Raw genomic sequence first — 18,309 nt, forward strand, 5'->3', positions numbered from 1 at the left:
GCACATACACATACCCTCCTCCCAACACACACACCCACAGACACACAAACACACATTCACACCCATACACATCCACACACACAGGCACATAGACACAGACACACCCACACCCACCTGTAGATCCTAAACTGTTCCTTCTCATCTGAAGACCAAGAGGCGTACTCTTCATCAGAGGGGAACTGGGCCTTATGTAGCAGAACATCCACCAGCTGGAAATACACCGGCCTGTAAACCTGCAGATACACTGCCTGTTTCTCTGTCTCAAATGACATGATGTCATCCTGAAACACGCACAGAGGGATGGAGGGAGGGGAAGAGAGAGAGAGAGAGAGAGAGAGAGAGAGAGAGAGAGAGAGAGACTGTTAGGTACAAAGAGCCCTCAGGATCAAACTGTAAAAAGCTAATTAAGGCTAATTAAAGCTACCATACCACTGACATGGGAAGAGGACTAAGCACAAGCTCTAGAGGCTCTTTAATGTGACAACTGCATTTATGTATATTCACTGCTATGTGTGTGTGTGTGTGAGTGGCCTGGCAAGGAAAGTTACAATCGATCAGTGAATCAGATTAGCCAACGACACCGCAGAGATATCCTAATCCACTTTACCAGAGACCAGAGACCCAGGGACAATTGAGGAGAGAGGGAGGACAAACACACACACATTTAATAAAGACACAGATGACAGAGGCATCCTTAAATTGGCAAATAAAATGCAGTAACACTCACAGGAGTACACACACATACACACACACACTTGAGATGAAGGTGTGTCTGATGTGAGCTGCAGTCTCCTGGCAGCTCTACAGAACCACTGTATTATCTCTACAGCAAAGGTCAAGTTATTTATACCACACACACACACACACATGTCCCATCAAGGACACACACATACATACACTCTCTCCCACCACGATCGGAATGTTTGTAAAGACACACAAACACACAAAGTCACACAAACAGATCTACGGGCATAATCATGAACACATGCACACACGTGCACGCACACACACACACACACACACACACACACACACACACACACACACACTCATCATTCTTCAGTCTTATACAAATACCGCAGCAGTCCGACACATAACAGACCAAAATCAGTGAGTTTTCCTGTCATGTTCACGCTCTTTTACATTAATGCACCAGCTTGTATGTATTCCTTTACTTCACTGAAGATATTTCAGGAAAGATATTTTTCTGTAATTTGTTTCACTGATTGATTGTTCTGACCCAAAATATGTTTTTGTTGTTGTTTTTATATTTGTAAGTGTTAATCAACCATTTTCATTTATTGCTTTATTTTATTTAAAGCTTTATTTAATCCATAACTTAGGTGTGTTCATTTTTATCATTTGTATACAGAAAGGGAAAAAAAAAAACAAAAAGTCAAGAATTTGAATGCAAAACAAAAACTCAGGGGACACTGCAAACAAGAACTACGTGTATGGTCTCCATGGTGATGCCTACCTGGTCTCTATGGCGATGCTTACCTGTAATGTGTACCAGAAGGTGAGGGTGAGGGAGCTAGTGGTCTCATTGACTGGGTAGTGCCCAGGAATGCCAGTGCAGAACATGATCATATTCACCAGGGCAAGGAAACTCTGCCAGTGCTCCACTTGCTCCAGTAGAGCCCTGCAGGCAAGCAATAATACAAACTTCAAATAAAAATACAAAGCAAAACCCTAAACAAACATCTGCAGGGAGGGAAAACGGAGAGAGAGCATCTGTTTGGCACAGTCTGTAATGCTGCTGAATCCTCAGGTTTGAGGTAATACGGCAGAGACGGAAAGCAACGGAGCGAGTGAGGCCAGAGAGACGCTAGTGACGCGATCAAAACTGCACGCCGTAGCGTCAGCACACACAAACGTCTGGATGCAATTGCAGGACGTCTCGAGTAAAAACGCGCACGCGTTCAGACGGACGTTCAGGTACCTGGGGTACATCAGTATTCACCCAGGGCAAAATTATGCAGGTCAATAGACCAATTATGCAAAAAACGTCTGGTCAGAGCAGCTGCTGCATATAAATAACAGTCGCTGTGCGCTGGAAGCATTACGCTGTCAAAGTCTGTGTGTGGGAGAGGGATCACCAGACAAAGGTAGAGAGGAAGAAAGTGTGCACTGCCAATGTTAAATCTGATAGCGCTTAGATCAATATCAAAAATGTTTATGTTTACTTAAAAACATCAGCATGAACCTTAAACAATCATAAATCTAATCTAATGTCATTTTTTAAACAACAGAGCCCAGGTATCAAGTTGAGTGAAAAGGTGTGTGGACAGATGTGGGTCGGGGGGGTGGGGGTGGGGGGGGTGGCTGAAGTGTGTGTAGCGTACCTGGAGTGGTTTTCTCCCAGGGCTACAGCGATTCGACAGATTCCGTGACAGGTTTCCATGTCTCCGTTCTGTACAGCCTCTCTCAGCTGCTCCTGCAGCTGTAGCACCTGTGGAACCAGCTTCAGCAAAGTGTTCACGTACCTGAAACACACACACACACACACACGTTTGTGAACTTCATAGAACAGCACACAAGTCATCTTAATGAAACCTTCTCAACCAAGTACTTCCTGAACATGTCTTAGCGACTGAGAAAAAGACACTGGAGAAGTGTGTTTAATAAAATCATCTCTGTAAGTAACACTCTTGTTCCCATGCTTATTAAAATAATAGGCCACATATTGTTTCAGCTGGCTGTTGAAATAACACACATAACACTGATAGAGTAAGTCTCCCTGTGGGTGGTCCTCAATACTGGGTCCAACTGAAATGTACTATAGAGCAAGAAAAGGCCCTTGATTCACAGGAGGAGTCATCTTGTTTACCATACATGAATTCTAACCTACATTTCTCATCAACATTTCCCTGACATCTCAGTCAAACGGCACAGGCTCAACACCACACAGCGTATACTGCTTCACAGACTGATACATTATCATTTTCTTTCATTTTTCTTCACGCGCCTGTTCTACCCAATTCCCACTTCAACTTCAGTCAATTACCACTGCTCTTTCTTCCTGCTGTCAATGCCTATCCAGAACAACCCAATATCTCTCCTTCCCTTCCACAATTCCCGCAGAAACTCTTTCACATGAACTATCTACCTACTACATTTCAACATTAAAATGTTATCATTTTAATTGGAAGGGCGCATACTGAAAATGGGAACAAAGTGGAGGGTAGCAGAAAAGATTTATCTGCTGAGCCACCAACGTCTCACTGTTCTCCTCTGATGCTCTCCTGTTCCTCTGGTTTCTTTAGGCACAGAAAAGGGTTTTTTTGATCCTTATTTTATATCAGGCCACTACAAAGACTATTTTGGAATCTTGACCTTCGGCAGAAACATAGCACCGACCTGTGACCAGTTCAGCGTGGAGTGTGTTAGCAGCATTGGGCTACACTTGATCCCATTTGCATTTTGTCCCCTCTTCCCCTGGCTCTGTGACTGTCACTTCTCTCTCTATGTTAGCCAGTATCAAAGCCTTAACTACCCGTTCGTTAACAAAGATAAATATGGAAATATATAAAAAAAAAAAAAGTATCTGTGAGTAGAATCACATTCCTCTACAGTGACGCATCCTTTAACAGTGACTTCTGTGCTGCAGTCAGAAGGACTTCATTACAATCAATTACAACATGACACAATGACACTAAATTATACATGAGAGCACTGGGTGTAATGAGGAAAGATTCACGCTTTGACGGTTTTCGGCTCTATCGTTTAAACCTCCTCGTCTTCAGTGACGGAGCCAGAGATTCACCCCCTCTTCCGGACTAAGGAAGCTGCTGAATTATAGAGGAGGCGAACTCATCGCTCGTCTGTTAAAAAGGCTTTTATCTGTTCCCTTTGTCTCTCTCCTCCCCTTATCTTTCTATAAAACAACAGTCAAAGCTGGAGTTCTGGTAGCTAATCTCAGACTGATGTCTTTCACCTGTTCAAGAGATGTACTCAGTCAGTAGGGCTCTTGGCCACTGATCAAAGACAAGACAACTGAGAGGTCAAAACAGACTGAGTGTCAATCTAACCCAATGTTTTCTTCATTCAGATCTCAAACTCTGCCTCACTGACACACTCAGTGAGTGCGCGCTTGCATACCGGTTTTTGATACGTATGCATACGTGTGTGTATTTGTATGCAACATATATAAAAAAATCTCAACTAACTGTTACTAAAGCATAAAGTTACGCCAAGGCATAAAATAACAAACGTATTCCACCTGCTGTTCTTCCTGAGGAACTTTTCGTTTCCTTTTTTTTCTCTCTGGGAAAGGGGTTGTTTGTGGGGTTTTTTCCCTTTCAATTCCCCCAGCTGACCTCTCTCACTCTCTTTAATGCGCGCGGGGAGGGCACAAGCCATGGCTAGGCGATCTATAGGAGTGCTATCTACTCAGTGTGCTTTAGAAAAGCCGCTCTGACTTTGCCTCACATCACAGAGCACAGCCTGACACTCATCCACATACGCTGTCCATTAAAAATGAATAAAACGTACACGGAGTGCACGGAGAGGAGTGCCTGCACGGAGAGGAGCGCGTGCGCGTGGATTTTGTATCGTAAACTCAAAAGGTTATTTATGCTGTCTAGCAACGTATGCTGAATCGTGGGTGTTACGACTGTAGATTGAGTTCACAGCACACTCTTAAAAAAGCGAGAGTTTGGTCATTCTGACCATTACATTCAAGTGTGTTGTCGTATTGTAAAGTCTATTCCTGTGCTTGTGAGTGAATGGATGAAAAATGTTGGTTTATCTATGGGACAGTAGTTAGATGGTGACTAATGCATAAAGTGTAACTGGCAGCGGTAAAATACAGTGCGCTGCGTTCTGGTGAGGAAATGACAAAACACACACAGACACATGCCCACACTGGGAATATGAATCATCAAAGGGTAGTAGACTCTAATGGAGCAGACTGCTAATGGAGCAGACACTCTCCTCCAACTGTCTCCGTTTTTCTCCTCCACTGTCTTTCAATCTATCGCACAGCCTGACCTAAACTCATCAATCATATCAGTCCCAACTCGTCCTTTCTTTATCTGTCCTTCTCCTCTCTTTCACTCATCCACTCTTTGTGTGTCTCCATCACCCCTTTTGAATTTGAGTATGGTGCAACAGTGCGCAGTTCCTGAACTGGCTTTTCTCACTAACGCCTCATGCTCTCTCCTGTGAGACTTGCTACTCTGGCCACAGACAGATACAGACCCCGCACCCCCCACCCACACCCCTTTCCATTCCCCTCCCCCCCAAAACCCTGTAATTATCCTCAGACGCCAGGAGATAGTGGAAATGAGTTGCCTGGCAACAAGATGCCTTTGGTCCAATAGAATCCTCCCGAACGACCTGATTGTGATTTGCTTAAACAGTACAGGCGATGGTAACTAGAGAGTGGAGGAAGGTGAGAAACTAAGAGCAAGAGACAAAGTGTGAGAGAGAGAGAGAGAGAGAGAGAGAGAGAGAGAGAATGTACGTGCGTATGAGAGAGAGAGGAGGAGGGAGAATTTATAGGAAGATGAATGGAGGAAATGAAAGAAAGCGTGATAAAAGGAATTACGGAGGCTGAAGGAATTAGATATAGTAGCTGCTTTTAGATGGACTCTCAAATCTATGTGACAAGCTTTTCTGAGGAATAAAAGGAAAACGTGGTGCATTTAGGGATTGAAAAATTGATAATGTGTCCATATTTAGCCCAGAGCAATCAGATGGTTTAAGTGACAGCCATGCAGCTCTCATGGAAAGGAGCTCTGTAGTGGATAAAGCAGGAGGGACAGCAACACGAAAATAACACGCGCTACATGTCCCTTTGTTTCCTCATCAAAAGTGTGGTGCCTGCATGCGCACACAGACACACACGCAGCAGGAGACAGGTGGAGACAGCAGATAACCTTGCTCTGACATTGTCTTCCACCTCATGCACAAATCCAATTCAAAGCCTATGTCACCACTTTAATCAAAAAGAGAGCAGGCCTGGCTAGAAAAAAAAAAGGAATAACCAAAACATACGCCGTGTTTTTGATGGGTTCAAAAAACAGACACCCCCCCAAATGTTCCTGTGTAATGAGATTGATGCTGAAAGTATGCATACCTGAGGCATGTTTAAAAAAAAAAAAAAAAGAGGCATGCATACCCCAGGCATGTTAATGTAATAAGTTGTTGAGTCCTTAAATCTTAAAAAAAAAAAAAAAAAAAAAAGAGAGAGAGAGGGAGACAAAAAAATTGTTAACCACAAAACAATTTGTTCACGAGGACTGTGTTCCTATAATGACCACAGTAAATGAAGTCACTACATTTAACTCTGTCCTGTCACTTCAGGCTTCAATCTCTGAAACAGTGAATAACATTCTTCATCTACGAGAATGTATACTTGGAGTACTACAATGAGTGGTCAATAACACCTGGAACAGCATTTCACAGGTAACCGTGACAAAGATTGAGGTCAAAAGCACATATTTTAATTGCTTTAAATGTTTAAGGTGAAAGTTTAGAAACAAGAGCAAGTGAACATTTCATTTGTACTGAAGCTGTAATCAACTGAACCCTACATCAAAAAAACACAAAAAAACCAAAACTATTTATAAACACAACTACACGACATTCATTCAGGACTAAATTTGGAGTTTGGTATAAACATCACAAGACCCAGCAAACTGTGTAGAGTATGCTGGCTACAGAGGACTTCAGGGTGACTGTGCAAAGTGATTGTCACGGTCCAGTGAAGCGGCGACATTTTGACAATCAAGTCTGGGTGAATTAGTCAGTGTAGGGGATAGTATTAGCCATGACTGGTGTGGCATTCCTGAACTGCACTGTCAATGCGCTGTCTCTGTGTAGATGGATGGCTGTCACCCCTCCAGCTCTCTCACTCTCTCTCTCTTTCTCTCTCTCTCTCTCTCACTCTTTCTCTGTCTCTCTCCCTCCCTCCCTCGGGGAGGGGGAAGGGGAGATGAGTGTTTGCCACGTCTGTACCAACCGGAGCGTAAGACATCGTTCTCCTGCACTGTCTCCATGGAAACGCCAGCCGGCCTTGAAATGCCCCCCACCTCCCAGTCTCTCCGCCCCTCTTGGCTCTCCTCTCGCTTTCCCCCCTCTTTCTCTCCCTGTGTGTTCTTTTCCGCTCAGACTCAGACAGCTCTCAGTTTTAGCTTTAGCGTTGCTGTTCTGCCTATCTCCATCCTGTAGCTTTCATTTCCCATCTCCCTCTCTCTCTCTCTCTCTCTCTCTGTCTCCACCTCTCTCTTTCATTTACCGTCTCTCTCCCTCTTAACTACCCATTTTTTAATATCTCTCTCTACTCTCCTGTTCTTTTCCTCACTTGTCATTCGATTTACATGTCCATCTTAAATTTCTCCCTCTTCTTCCTCACTAGTTAGTCAGTCTCTTCATCATTTACTCATTTTTGAACACTCCCATGCTCCTTCTCTCTAAACTTTTTTCCTCTCTCTTTACCTTCATAATCTCCAGTTCAGCTGTCATCTCTTTCACCACTACCCTTTCCTTCCAGCTGTTTCCAGCTGCCTCTTTTTTTTTTGGCTCTTCCTCTTCCTTTGATTCACCACAGTGTAATCTATCTTTTTCATTGCTCTCTTTCCATCAGACGTGCTTCACTTTGCGTGAATTGACATGTGTGCGTGCGTCAGTATCACCCTGAGGCTTTGATGCACATATGCAGTGTTCTGTGAGTGTCTGTGTGTGTCTTTCTGCATGTCACCTTGACTTGTCTGTCACGTTTGTAACACAGAGTGTCTTAGCATGTCACTCTCATGTGTGTGTGTGTGTGTGTGTGTGTACTTCTAACTGCCGTATACCTCAATTTCAGGGAACACAGCCAGACTTTTGTTTATATAAACAAATTCTTTAATTTCTTTTCCCTTAGAAATGCTTTCAGACATTTAAACTCGAGTTTGCAGATAAGTGCTTGGTTGTGACTGAGAATGAAGAGTGAGACTCACCTCTGGGAATCTGGTTGTGAGATGGCGTTAACGATGGCCTCCACGGCTGTGTCGAAGAGCTCAGGGTCGGCAAGTGCTGCAAAACTGTCTTCCACCAATCCCTCGCTCTCGCACAGAGGGACGTCCAGCAGCACCCAGCTGGACAGGCATTTCAGTACCCGTGCCTTCACCAAGTCTGGCGAGTCTGGCTGTCGGAGCAGCTGCTGGAGCAGCGGGTACACGGCTGCCCACTCGCGCCCTAGAGCGCCCCTCACCTGCCCCTTACGGTACTGCGGCAGCCTGCTGGTCTGGAACTCTTCTGGCAAGACCGTGAGAAGCTCCAGGAGGGCGAGGCAGCGGGCGCGGCCGTCCACCGCCCCGCCTTCCTCCTGGAACATGCGCACCATCTCCGAGACTGCGCCGGGCCACGCCTCGGGCATCATGTTGAGGGCGAGCGACGCCAGGGCCACGCAGAGGCGCGTCAGCACAATTTTGGAGCCCGAGGCGAAGCAGGCGATCTGGGAAAAAAGCTGCGACTTGAGCGAGTCGTACTGCTCAGCCGGGATGTCGCCCCAGTAACGCGAGATCTTGGTGTGCAAGGCGCTTGCCCCAAAGTACTGGATCTCCGGAACCTGTGGAGGACGTAAAGCGGATAGTACCGGCCTCGAAAAAGTAATCTGAATCGGAATCAATGTACTATCTTCTGATTTCACGAAACAGCATGACATTCCTAAAAAAAAAAAAAAAAAAAAACCACACACACCGCAGAAAGCAGAAGACAACATTTAAAAGGAAATGCAGTTGGACACAATCTAGCCTGGAGCTTCCCATGAGGCATCTGTCTCTTAGGGAGGATAGTAAACTGCAGTGGAAAGTTTTAGAATACTCTGTGGACATCGTTAACACAAAATGAGAAACGAACCTAACAGCACACATCCGTTCACATCGTTTACGGCCTCGCGCTGTTAAACGGTGGACAAAATGTCTCTCTCATATACGCGGACTATCATTTACTCCATAATCATGCATGCATCATGTCACATGGGGAGCAGTGCAATACTGCAGAGAGAGTTAAATGGAGTGTAAAGAGTTTGTGAAGCGAGACAGGGCCAAAGCGGAGAATGATGGAGGCCTACCTTATCTGGGCTCAGCAAGGCCCAGCAGAACTGCCACGCCTGGGGCGACACTTGGGCCTGCATCAGCCACTTCTGTGCCAGGTTTTTGTTCTCAATGTTAGGGTCGTAATACAACTGATGAAGAGCCTTGGAGGGGAGAAAGAAGAAGAGAGAGACAAAATGAGACCGTGATAAACAACAGTGAGACATACACTGCCCGGCCAAGAAAAACAGTCTCACACTCTAATATTTCATTGGAGCGCCTTTAGCCTTTAGCTTTGATTACAGCGCGCATTCGCCATGGCATTGCTTCCGCAACCTTATGCTACATCACAACATTCATTTCCGTCTAGAGCTGCATTCATTTTTGGCCAAGATTTTGTTGACGGCAGGAGAGTCGAACCACTCCGCAAAATTTCAAAGACTTTCAATGAGGTTAAGGTCAGGACTCTGCGGTGGCAAGTGCACGTGTGAAAATGATTCCTCATGCTCCCTGAACCACTCTTTCACAATTTGAGCTCCATGAATCTTGGCACTGTCATCCTGGAATATGCCCGTGCCATCAGGGAAGAAAAAGATCCATTGATGGGATAATTTGGTCATTCAGTACATTCACATACTCAGCTGACTTCATTTTATTGCCACATAATGTTAATGAGCCTAGACCTGACCAATTGAAACAACCCCAGATCATAACACTGCCTCTAGAGGCTCTAAATCCAAATGCCGACTTTTTTTTTTTTGACTAGGCAGTGTACCTTGTAATGATACTGCTAACCCAATCCTGATATTACTTCCCATACAAGTGCTTGTTTATTTCTGGTCAGCCCTGCAGAGGGACAACATAGAGGAAACAGAAATGAAAAACTGCAGAAATATAAGTTCTGTAAGCGCATATTTGAGTGTTTAAGATGGTACAGCTCTGCTTAGACAGAACTATATTTGACATCGTTAAGCAGAAGTGCTGACGGTCCCTAAGTGAGGGCGAGATTGAGTGGAGACCCAGAGGGACAAAAAGGGAAGGAGAGGTCAGGATATAAAAGGAGGGAGAGAAAGACTGAGGGAGGTTGAGGAAGAACAAAAGGGACAGTCCAGTATTGATAGGGATGGAGCATTCAATTAATAGCCAAAACTGTGTACAAAACATATCCAAAAAAAAAAAAAAAAAAAACCCTGAAAGTGCGTCCTAAAACATTAAAGAGAAAAGATGGAGAAGGCAGAGAGGAATGAAGAATATGTTTATCTGGGAACTGAAGTTAAAAATGCAAATGATTATAACATGTAAAATTAGAATAGAAAAGCCCAAGAGGCGTTGTCCCTAAGCCCTGCTGAACAGGGAGACAACTGAAGCCTCTCTCTCTCTCTCTCTCTGTCTGTCTGTCTCTCTCACCCTCTCTTTCTCTCTTTCTCTCTCTCTTTTCTCTCTCTCTCAGTCCCAGAATAACAGCAAAACATTTAGACTTCTGAACTTGAGCTGAAGAGAGAGGCATTTCATCATTTCATTTTCAGTTAAATAAACAGACAGCCTGTCCGGAGGCACCTCTTAAACAAGCACTGCAGCTAGAATGTGAACTGATTCTAATAAGACTCAATTGTGGCATATGTCAATCAATAATTCATACATCAATCATTTAAGGTCACTGCACAATGAAATTGAAATGCTGTTTCAAAGTGTGAACACTGGGGACTGTAACAACTGCAGACCACATCTTTGGATGAACATGAAGGCAACGCAGAGGGACTGGGCTTGTAACCAGACACTGACAGTGTTAAGATAGAAGAACAAAGGTCAAAGAAAAAAATAAGCCTTCTCATTCATTTCTCAGACACAAAGATCTTGAACTGCTTTGATCTTCAGAGACCAACTATACAGTCCCATCTACTGTGCAGCTAAAGACTTTCAACATCAGTCTCTGAGCTCACAGAGAGCAGAGTGCGGCTGGGAATAAAGACATTATACATCACTAAGCACCTTCCTGAATTAAGATCACTCACATCAGCTCCTCGTCCCTCTCTCTCTCACCCCTTTATTACCGAGAAAGTCAGCACCAAAGCCCGGCTCAGATTAGACCGCGGCGGTGAGGTGCGTGAGTGGGACAAGTTGATGGAAGGGTCATGAGATCTTCAAAGCGCAATGAGGCCAGCCATCTGTTTGACTGTGTCAGGTAACAGCTAATGAAATCCCAGATCACCACATTCAGTAAAATAAGGACTGATCTGTCATGTACCCAGTGTATAGAAAAACGAACGTCTATTACAACAATTAAATTCAAACAGCACTGACATTTATCGTTGAAGAAGTGCTTCAGATAGAAAGCAAGGGACACTGACCGCGCACACAAGAACTGACTTAGCGACAAGAACGGTCAGACAGATAGTCGAAAAAAATCTCCCTATCATCAGAATATCCGGGTGAACCAGCCATACGCATGTTATCAGTCGTTACTCGTGAAGGGGGTCTCTTTATCAGAAGAAGCTATCTGAGCGATGTCCTCTGGAGTTACTAACACTAAACGGCAGTGCGGGAAGGAGAAAGAGGGGAGAAAAAAAAGCAAGACCCAGCAACGATCAGGTGCGACAATCCACAGTTATTAGAGGGTTGTGGATCACATGTAGTACATGCCTCAGCGGATTTCTGGATGTTGCATGTGAGACTTTGATTCAGAAATAGACGGGAGCTTAAGTGTCGCGGATCGAGTGATGTGACCAGGCCGATTCTTGGTGGGGGAAGAGGGGGCTGAGTCAAGGAAGACACATACTGAAAGCTCACTGCAAATTCCCCGAATACCGACAAAGACTGTTAAACTGTTGGATTTTTATCCAGAATGAAAACAGGGTGTGTTGCTATCCCTTTGAGGATGTCTCTGGCTAGAGGGAGGGGATATTCTTTAAAGTCTGGGAAGCGTTAATTACAACTCAGTTGAAGTGTTTTAAAATAACTTTCTCTTACTGAGAAATCATGTAGTGATATGAGCCAATACACCATGAATTTTGGATGTGAATCCTATTTAATCAATGTAAGAAGTCTTTTTTGCATGTCATTAGCTTGACTTTTCACAATTTCCTTACCTGTCTCTACCTATACAAATGATCTGAGGACAAACTGATGCGGTGGGTGGATAAACCCATTTTCTCTGCCAGATGGAATAGGTTCTCAGTGCCCTGGTACGCATTCTTACATTTGAGGTTGACTTTTAGAAAGAAAATGACAATATTTCCAGATGACTCAGCTCATCCTTGGGTTCTACTTCATTCATCACAATATTCATCATCTGAGAACCCTCAGCTCAAGGGACTGAGGTCACAACCCACATAATGCCGATAAGACTTTTTTAAAATGGAATTTTAAAAAAAAAAAAATCCACTGAATTTGGTCTGCTCACTGACTCAGGATGTCAGTGGGGTTGTTGATCCTTTTTAACTGCAGTTCGCATTATGATTTGATGTGGCTATGAAATGTCACTCGCTCTGTCCAGGCCAGGAGTTTTAGGTCACTCTGACCAATGTGTTCCTAAACCAATGACAGCAGCTGTTGGTTTAAAGATGCATTACAGAACCAGAGCCCACGCTGCTATATCTGTCAACACCACATAAGTCGAATTTATAGGGGGGTCAAGGACAGCACATAAATCTGAAACCTTAAACTACACAAACAACATCAGCCATGGCGTTTCCTGACTGTGTTTTCTCATGATGCCAATGTTCAGACAGAGAAATCTCCTTCTGGTCGGCATCACGTCGAACACAGGTATCTCTGTTTGCTCTAGTTCATGTAATATGAGTAGAAGTCGTCACATCACAAGCAAAATAGAGTGATCAACAGTCTTGTAAGTTATTTACTGAAAATCAAAGGATGACAGCAGTGCGGCTTAAAATGAATGGCTAGAGGAGGATAACATATGTGTGACAAAAATTTAAACACGCGTGTTTCTTCATTTTCATGCATATGCACCTTTTTCTGGTGAAACAGAAGAGAGTCAGAACTGTAAAGTAAAAATCTATTATCCTAATGTCAGAATGCTCAAACGTCTAGAAACCAAGCAGACAGACAGCTGCGAAACCTCATGTTTGTCACTGATTAGGTTACCATACCTTTGTCAGTTATTACCACTCACAATATGGTGAGAATGTTTATGTTTCGTTTAGTGGTTTTCCGGTTATGGGCAGGAAGGCTAAATATTTAACAAAATAGCGTTTGCATACTTAATGCACCATATGCGCGAATAGCCCACAGCGGTTGCTCTTGCGTCAGAGACAGAAAAACTGTCCCAAAATGTCTGCTTTTCACCTGCGGTGCCCTGCTAAGTCAGATCGAATTTAGACCTGTCTTGTTCACACAGAACCGTTCTGCCTAAACATCTCAGCTCAGCAAATCTTCTGGTGCCGTTACTGAACTTCAAAACCCACAGAACACGCCTGTTCTGGTGACTCTCACTGTCATCTGATGAGGCTGAACCTTTTCCTGCTGTAGAATAACCATCTGCTTTGATTTTCATTTGTCACATTTGTACCCTAAACTCACACTAATACAGAGGAGATTGTTAACAGAATCTGTCTGTTCCTCTGACTGAGTGTATGTGTGTTTGAGAGAGGCAGATCTGGATGTGGTTGTTGACTTCATCGACTGTCAGCGCCGAGAAAAACAAATCCTATGTTGCTATTGACGACCAATTCCCAGCACACGATAAGCAGGATATAATTAGTGGAGCTCACACCCGTGCTGAAGCTAGAACAATAATGTCTGCCGCTCTACAAATACACACAGACACGCAGGCACACACACACGCACACACACACACACACACACACACTGACAGACACAAACACTCATACCTTAGTCAAACAGCAGTACGTGAAACAGCACTTTTTTTTTTTTTCCGAAAAGTCAGCTCAAATGATACTCATAACTGAACTACCATGTTTTCAAAGTCATTAAAATCAACCTGCTGAAACTGAATCACATCATTTGATTTGTGATCATCTGATACCAAAGCAACAACAAGGACTAATGCTCTGCACGGCCATGCGATACCTCTGATCATCTCAGCCTTCCAGAAAAAAAAAAAAAAAAAAAAGAAAAATCAATGAACATAAGAGTCAGGCTTTCGAGACGGCGCACATTATTTATTTCTTTCTTTTTCCCGTGATACGGTCTCACTGTCGGACCTGATGACAAACCAGTGCATCATTCCTCAAAATAACAGACGGCCGACTGTGAAATAAAGATGAAGCCGTCAGAGACTGATTCTCACTGTTGACGCTTTCCTCTGTGACTACGAGATTTAAACAGTTTACTAAGGAAAAAAAAAAAAAAAGCTACCAAAAAAAAAAAAAAACCCCCTTTGCGATCCCTCAAATCAGCACGTGACGTAGATCCATTCCTGAGGTAAGCTAGTTAAAGGTTAGTTGCGTTAGTAAGTAGAGTCAGGGTGCATCCATACAGAGCATCTGACTACATCCTGAAATCTGATATTCCCGTCATTAGAACTGACTCACACAAGTACTGCTGCTAATGCACCACAGAAAAAAAAATGATGTACATAAAGTACCTTTCAGCTTATTGAACAGACAGTAATAAACATCAAACATGTGTTTGCTCCTCCACCATCAGCTAGTTTTACAGGTTAGTCACATCAATGGTTTATTCTATTAAACCACTCTTTATCAGCCAAACACAGACACTAAACCAATATACTGCTGCGTTCCCTCATAGACAAAGAAAAATCTAAATGTTTCATTGTGAAGGATGGTGTCCACTAAAGGTAAATGGTGGCTTGGCCACGGTCAGTGTCAGAGGTCATTGAGCCAAGAGCATGACTTGGCCTTCCTATAGGCTCTTTGTCTCTCCAGTGTTCACAGTGGAGATTTATGTCTGACCAGTGCTATGCTCAACCACTCTCAGCCAATGGCATCGCCTAATTATCACATCTCACCAAACAATACACAATGGGAGCTTCCAATAAGACACAGCACCACACACGCTGATACACAAAAGGCATTGTACATCTTGGGGAGAGGGAGGAAAGGGGAGAGAGAGAGAGAGAGAGAGAGAGTGAATACAAATTATGACAACATGGTAAAGAGAAGACAGTAGATGGGAGTGAACTGGGAGGGTGGATGGAGGGATGGATGAGAGGGAGGGGGCTGAACAGAGGGAAGGAGTGAAAGTGAGAGACGAAGATGCTGAAAGACAAGCACAGTTTTCCTGCTCTGGTAATAACTAAGGCTAAAAACCTGCAGCCGATAATTGATTTGTTGTCTGAGGCATGTACCAACAAAATGAAACAGAGCTAAATTATTCAGTGATTTTATACAGTGGAAGCTATACTTTAACCCTGGATGGTAGACAGAATAATGACTGCATCTTAATACCGGCAATCTGCCTTCCTTCCAAACAGACAATTACTGCTATGGTCCAACTGAAGCCAGCGTTCAGGAGGAGAATGTTTGGTCACTATCCTCAGTGATGGTGAGTCAGCAGGATTGGAAGGCAGAGGAAAAGGACAGAAAGTCCACTGATCCAAAAACACAGAACCTTGCTCAGCATGACAAGGAATGACAGCACAGTTGCTAAGTCTAACTGTACAACTTTGCTCTTTACAGAATTACACAGAAAACTCTGCCTTCGGTTTCAACTACTGTGTGCTTGTTTTAGTCACCCTACTCTCTCTTTTCTTATGTCTTCATTCTGTATCACAAACCCAGTGAGAACATCAATTTGCAGCCGAGCTTTGTTAAGCAAAGCCATTTCCTCAGTTTCATCCCATGTTCCTTTGCAGCCAAACTGCTGAATTCTCCCACTGTTCTCTCTAATCATAATCCTGACATCACATCAACTCACATCAACTCCGTCACCAGCACTGTGCACACCCACTGTCAGAGCCATTAGCCTGCCTCACCTTCACCCCGCTCCATTAGCATGGGCACACATGTGCACGCACACGCACACGCACACGCACACACACACACACACACACACACAGCTTTGCAGCAACACCTACTCCAGCTCCCATTGTTATTCTTTTCTCAGCCCCAGGTCACAGACTGCACCTAGCGGAGACCAGACATAACCTGCTGGCAATAGAGAACACACACACACACATATAGACAGACACACAGATACACACACACACACTTCAAACTACACCTACATTCAGACCCACAGACACACAAGCAAATACAGGTGACCAGTGAGCAGGTGAGACAAATGAGGAAAAAATATATATAATTGATGGTGGAATGAGAAATGAGAACAGGACATATTACAGTTATTAAAGTAAGAAAAAAAAAGTTGAGACCAGATAGAAGAAAGAAAAGAGATGTTAAAAAATTAGAGGTGAAGAGAGAGAGAGGGGGGGGAGCAGGTGAGCAGGCACAGACAGAGGGCTTAATGGCTCTCTGCCGACTAGACAGTGCTGATAAGAGAAGAAAATAAGAAAAGGAGGGAGGTGAAAGCAGAGGGAGAAGATATGGAGACAGCATAGGAAAAAAAATTAGACAAAAAAAAAAAGAAGCTGGCAGGTCAAGAGGAAAACCATGTAGATTTACAAGGAGGCTTGAGAAAGAAAGAAAGAAAGAAAGAAAGAAAGAAAGAAAGAAAGAAAGAAAGAAAGAAAAATACATAAAAGAAGGAGAGAGGGGATGGAGTACAGGAAAGAAAACAGAAAGCGAAATGTAAGAATTTATAGCATTTCTCTCTTTATTTTAACTGTTCCATTCTGCCCTGTCTTCCTGCCATCCTCTTTCCTCCACTTTACTGAGGACAGACAGTGCCATCTGCAAACACACACGCACACACACTTGAACTTGATGTCCTTGTCTATCTAAGTATGACAACTGAGTGGTTTCTGAGCTGAAACTTCTGAGATGTATCTGCAACACTACCCTGAAAATATTCCCTACAAGATTCCTGTAGGTTAAGATATGTATAACAGGTCAGCTTGCCAAAGCATACCTTTCTGACAGACTACAGTCAGAACAAAGGGCTTATATTTGGAGTGCATTTGCAGCAGCTGTCCTGAAGAGAGATGTGATTTTTGCTGACAGCCAGCTGCAGGAAGCACAGAACCTCCACCCTCTCCTTAGATTCTGCAGGTCCCACAGGATGGCAGATTGATACATCTCTCATTTCTCTGTTTCAGTAGCACTCAGATTTCTCATGTCTATTTAATCACGTGAGAATAGGCAGTAAGTCTGCTTCACAGTCGCACAGAGATGGAGCGAGGTACAAGTGCAAATATCCAAGAAGTCTGACAGCTTTAGCAGGTGGTCAGACCACAATCATGACAAATAAGTTTAAACTCGCGCTGGCACATTTTAGACCAAAACAAATGTTGTTGGTATGATAATGATACTAACAGTTATGAACCATCACTTCTGCCTCTGCCAAAAGACGGAAAACGGTACATTTGTCAACCCGATGGGGGTTTCTTGTATTTTTCAAACAAATAAAAGATGATGGGCCTGGCAATGCACACAACATAGCTGTGATCAAGACATACGTCTCAGTTTTTTCCGTTTTTATTTAAAGTAAACAATAGCTGCAAATTATTGACCTTCTGTACTTTAGATTATTGCATGATATCTAATTTCTAGATATTTCTGATCATAATTGCTTCTACTATTCAGGTGTTAATCGGCTTTGTTGAATGATTCACAATGCATACCTTTTCCACATTCTCTACGGTGAAGTCCAGAGCGTCCGCTGTCAGGGCTATCCTACCCGGCGTCTCCATGCTGATATGTTTCACTGGGGCTGTCAGTGATGCAGCACCGGCAATGACTGGTGGTCAAGATTTCTTCTGTGTGTTCTTTCTAGTGTACAAACAAACGTCGATGCAGCTGAAGAATTTGATTATCGGCGTTCCTTCCCTCTAGATTTTTGTTTCTATCGAGCAAGGTAACTTACCCCTGTTGTTTAACAAGCGCCACGACGTGTTTACTGGGCTAGTAGGTTAGCATTACCTTTTAGCCAGATGACAATCCGTTTGCTATTTCTTCTGTTAAAGTGCTATTTTCAGTAGCGTGAGATGGCATCCCAATATTTTAGGTCATTTTTATGTTAGTCTTGAGTGCCAAAAGGCAGTAAATATGTATTATCTTACGATCGCTTAGCCTAATATCAAAAGATCCTCGCCCAACTAACTGATGTCCACAGCCGACACTGGAGCGATAGGTCTGTGCTTCTCAACGACACCGCTTGCTTGCGGACTAAACATTGCCTGATTTGCCAAAAGCCTCAACAATGGCTCACGTCAAGTTTTCCATAA

At 43.6% G+C, this 18,309-nt stretch overlaps 1 protein-coding gene across 1 annotated transcript in view; it reads right to left on the bottom strand.

Annotated features, from left to right (window-relative positions):
• The window catches only part of ipo13b (importin 13b), a 27,803-nt gene extending 9,835 nt beyond the window's left edge, over window positions 1–17,968 (bottom strand). The window contains exons 1-7 of the mRNA XM_030771593.1: window positions 17,949–17,968; window positions 17,707–17,854; window positions 9,062–9,187; window positions 7,947–8,557; window positions 2,346–2,486; window positions 1,501–1,642; window positions 115–281 (exon numbers count right to left, since the gene is read on the bottom strand). Coding sequence (XP_030627453.1) covers window positions 115–281; window positions 1,501–1,642; window positions 2,346–2,486; window positions 7,947–8,557; window positions 9,062–9,187; window positions 17,707–17,775 — 1,256 coding nt within the window. The 5' untranslated portion in view covers window positions 17,776–17,854; window positions 17,949–17,968. The remainder of the gene's footprint in view (window positions 1–114; window positions 282–1,500; window positions 1,643–2,345; window positions 2,487–7,946; window positions 8,558–9,061; window positions 9,188–17,706; window positions 17,855–17,948) is intronic.
• Between the last annotated feature and the right edge of the window lie 341 nt (window positions 17,969–18,309).

The sequence above is a fragment of the Chanos chanos genome, chromosome 4 (assembly GCF_902362185.1).
Source record: "Chanos chanos chromosome 4, fChaCha1.1, whole genome shotgun sequence".
NCBI classification, from domain to species: Eukaryota; Metazoa; Chordata; class Actinopteri; order Gonorynchiformes; family Chanidae; genus Chanos; species Chanos chanos.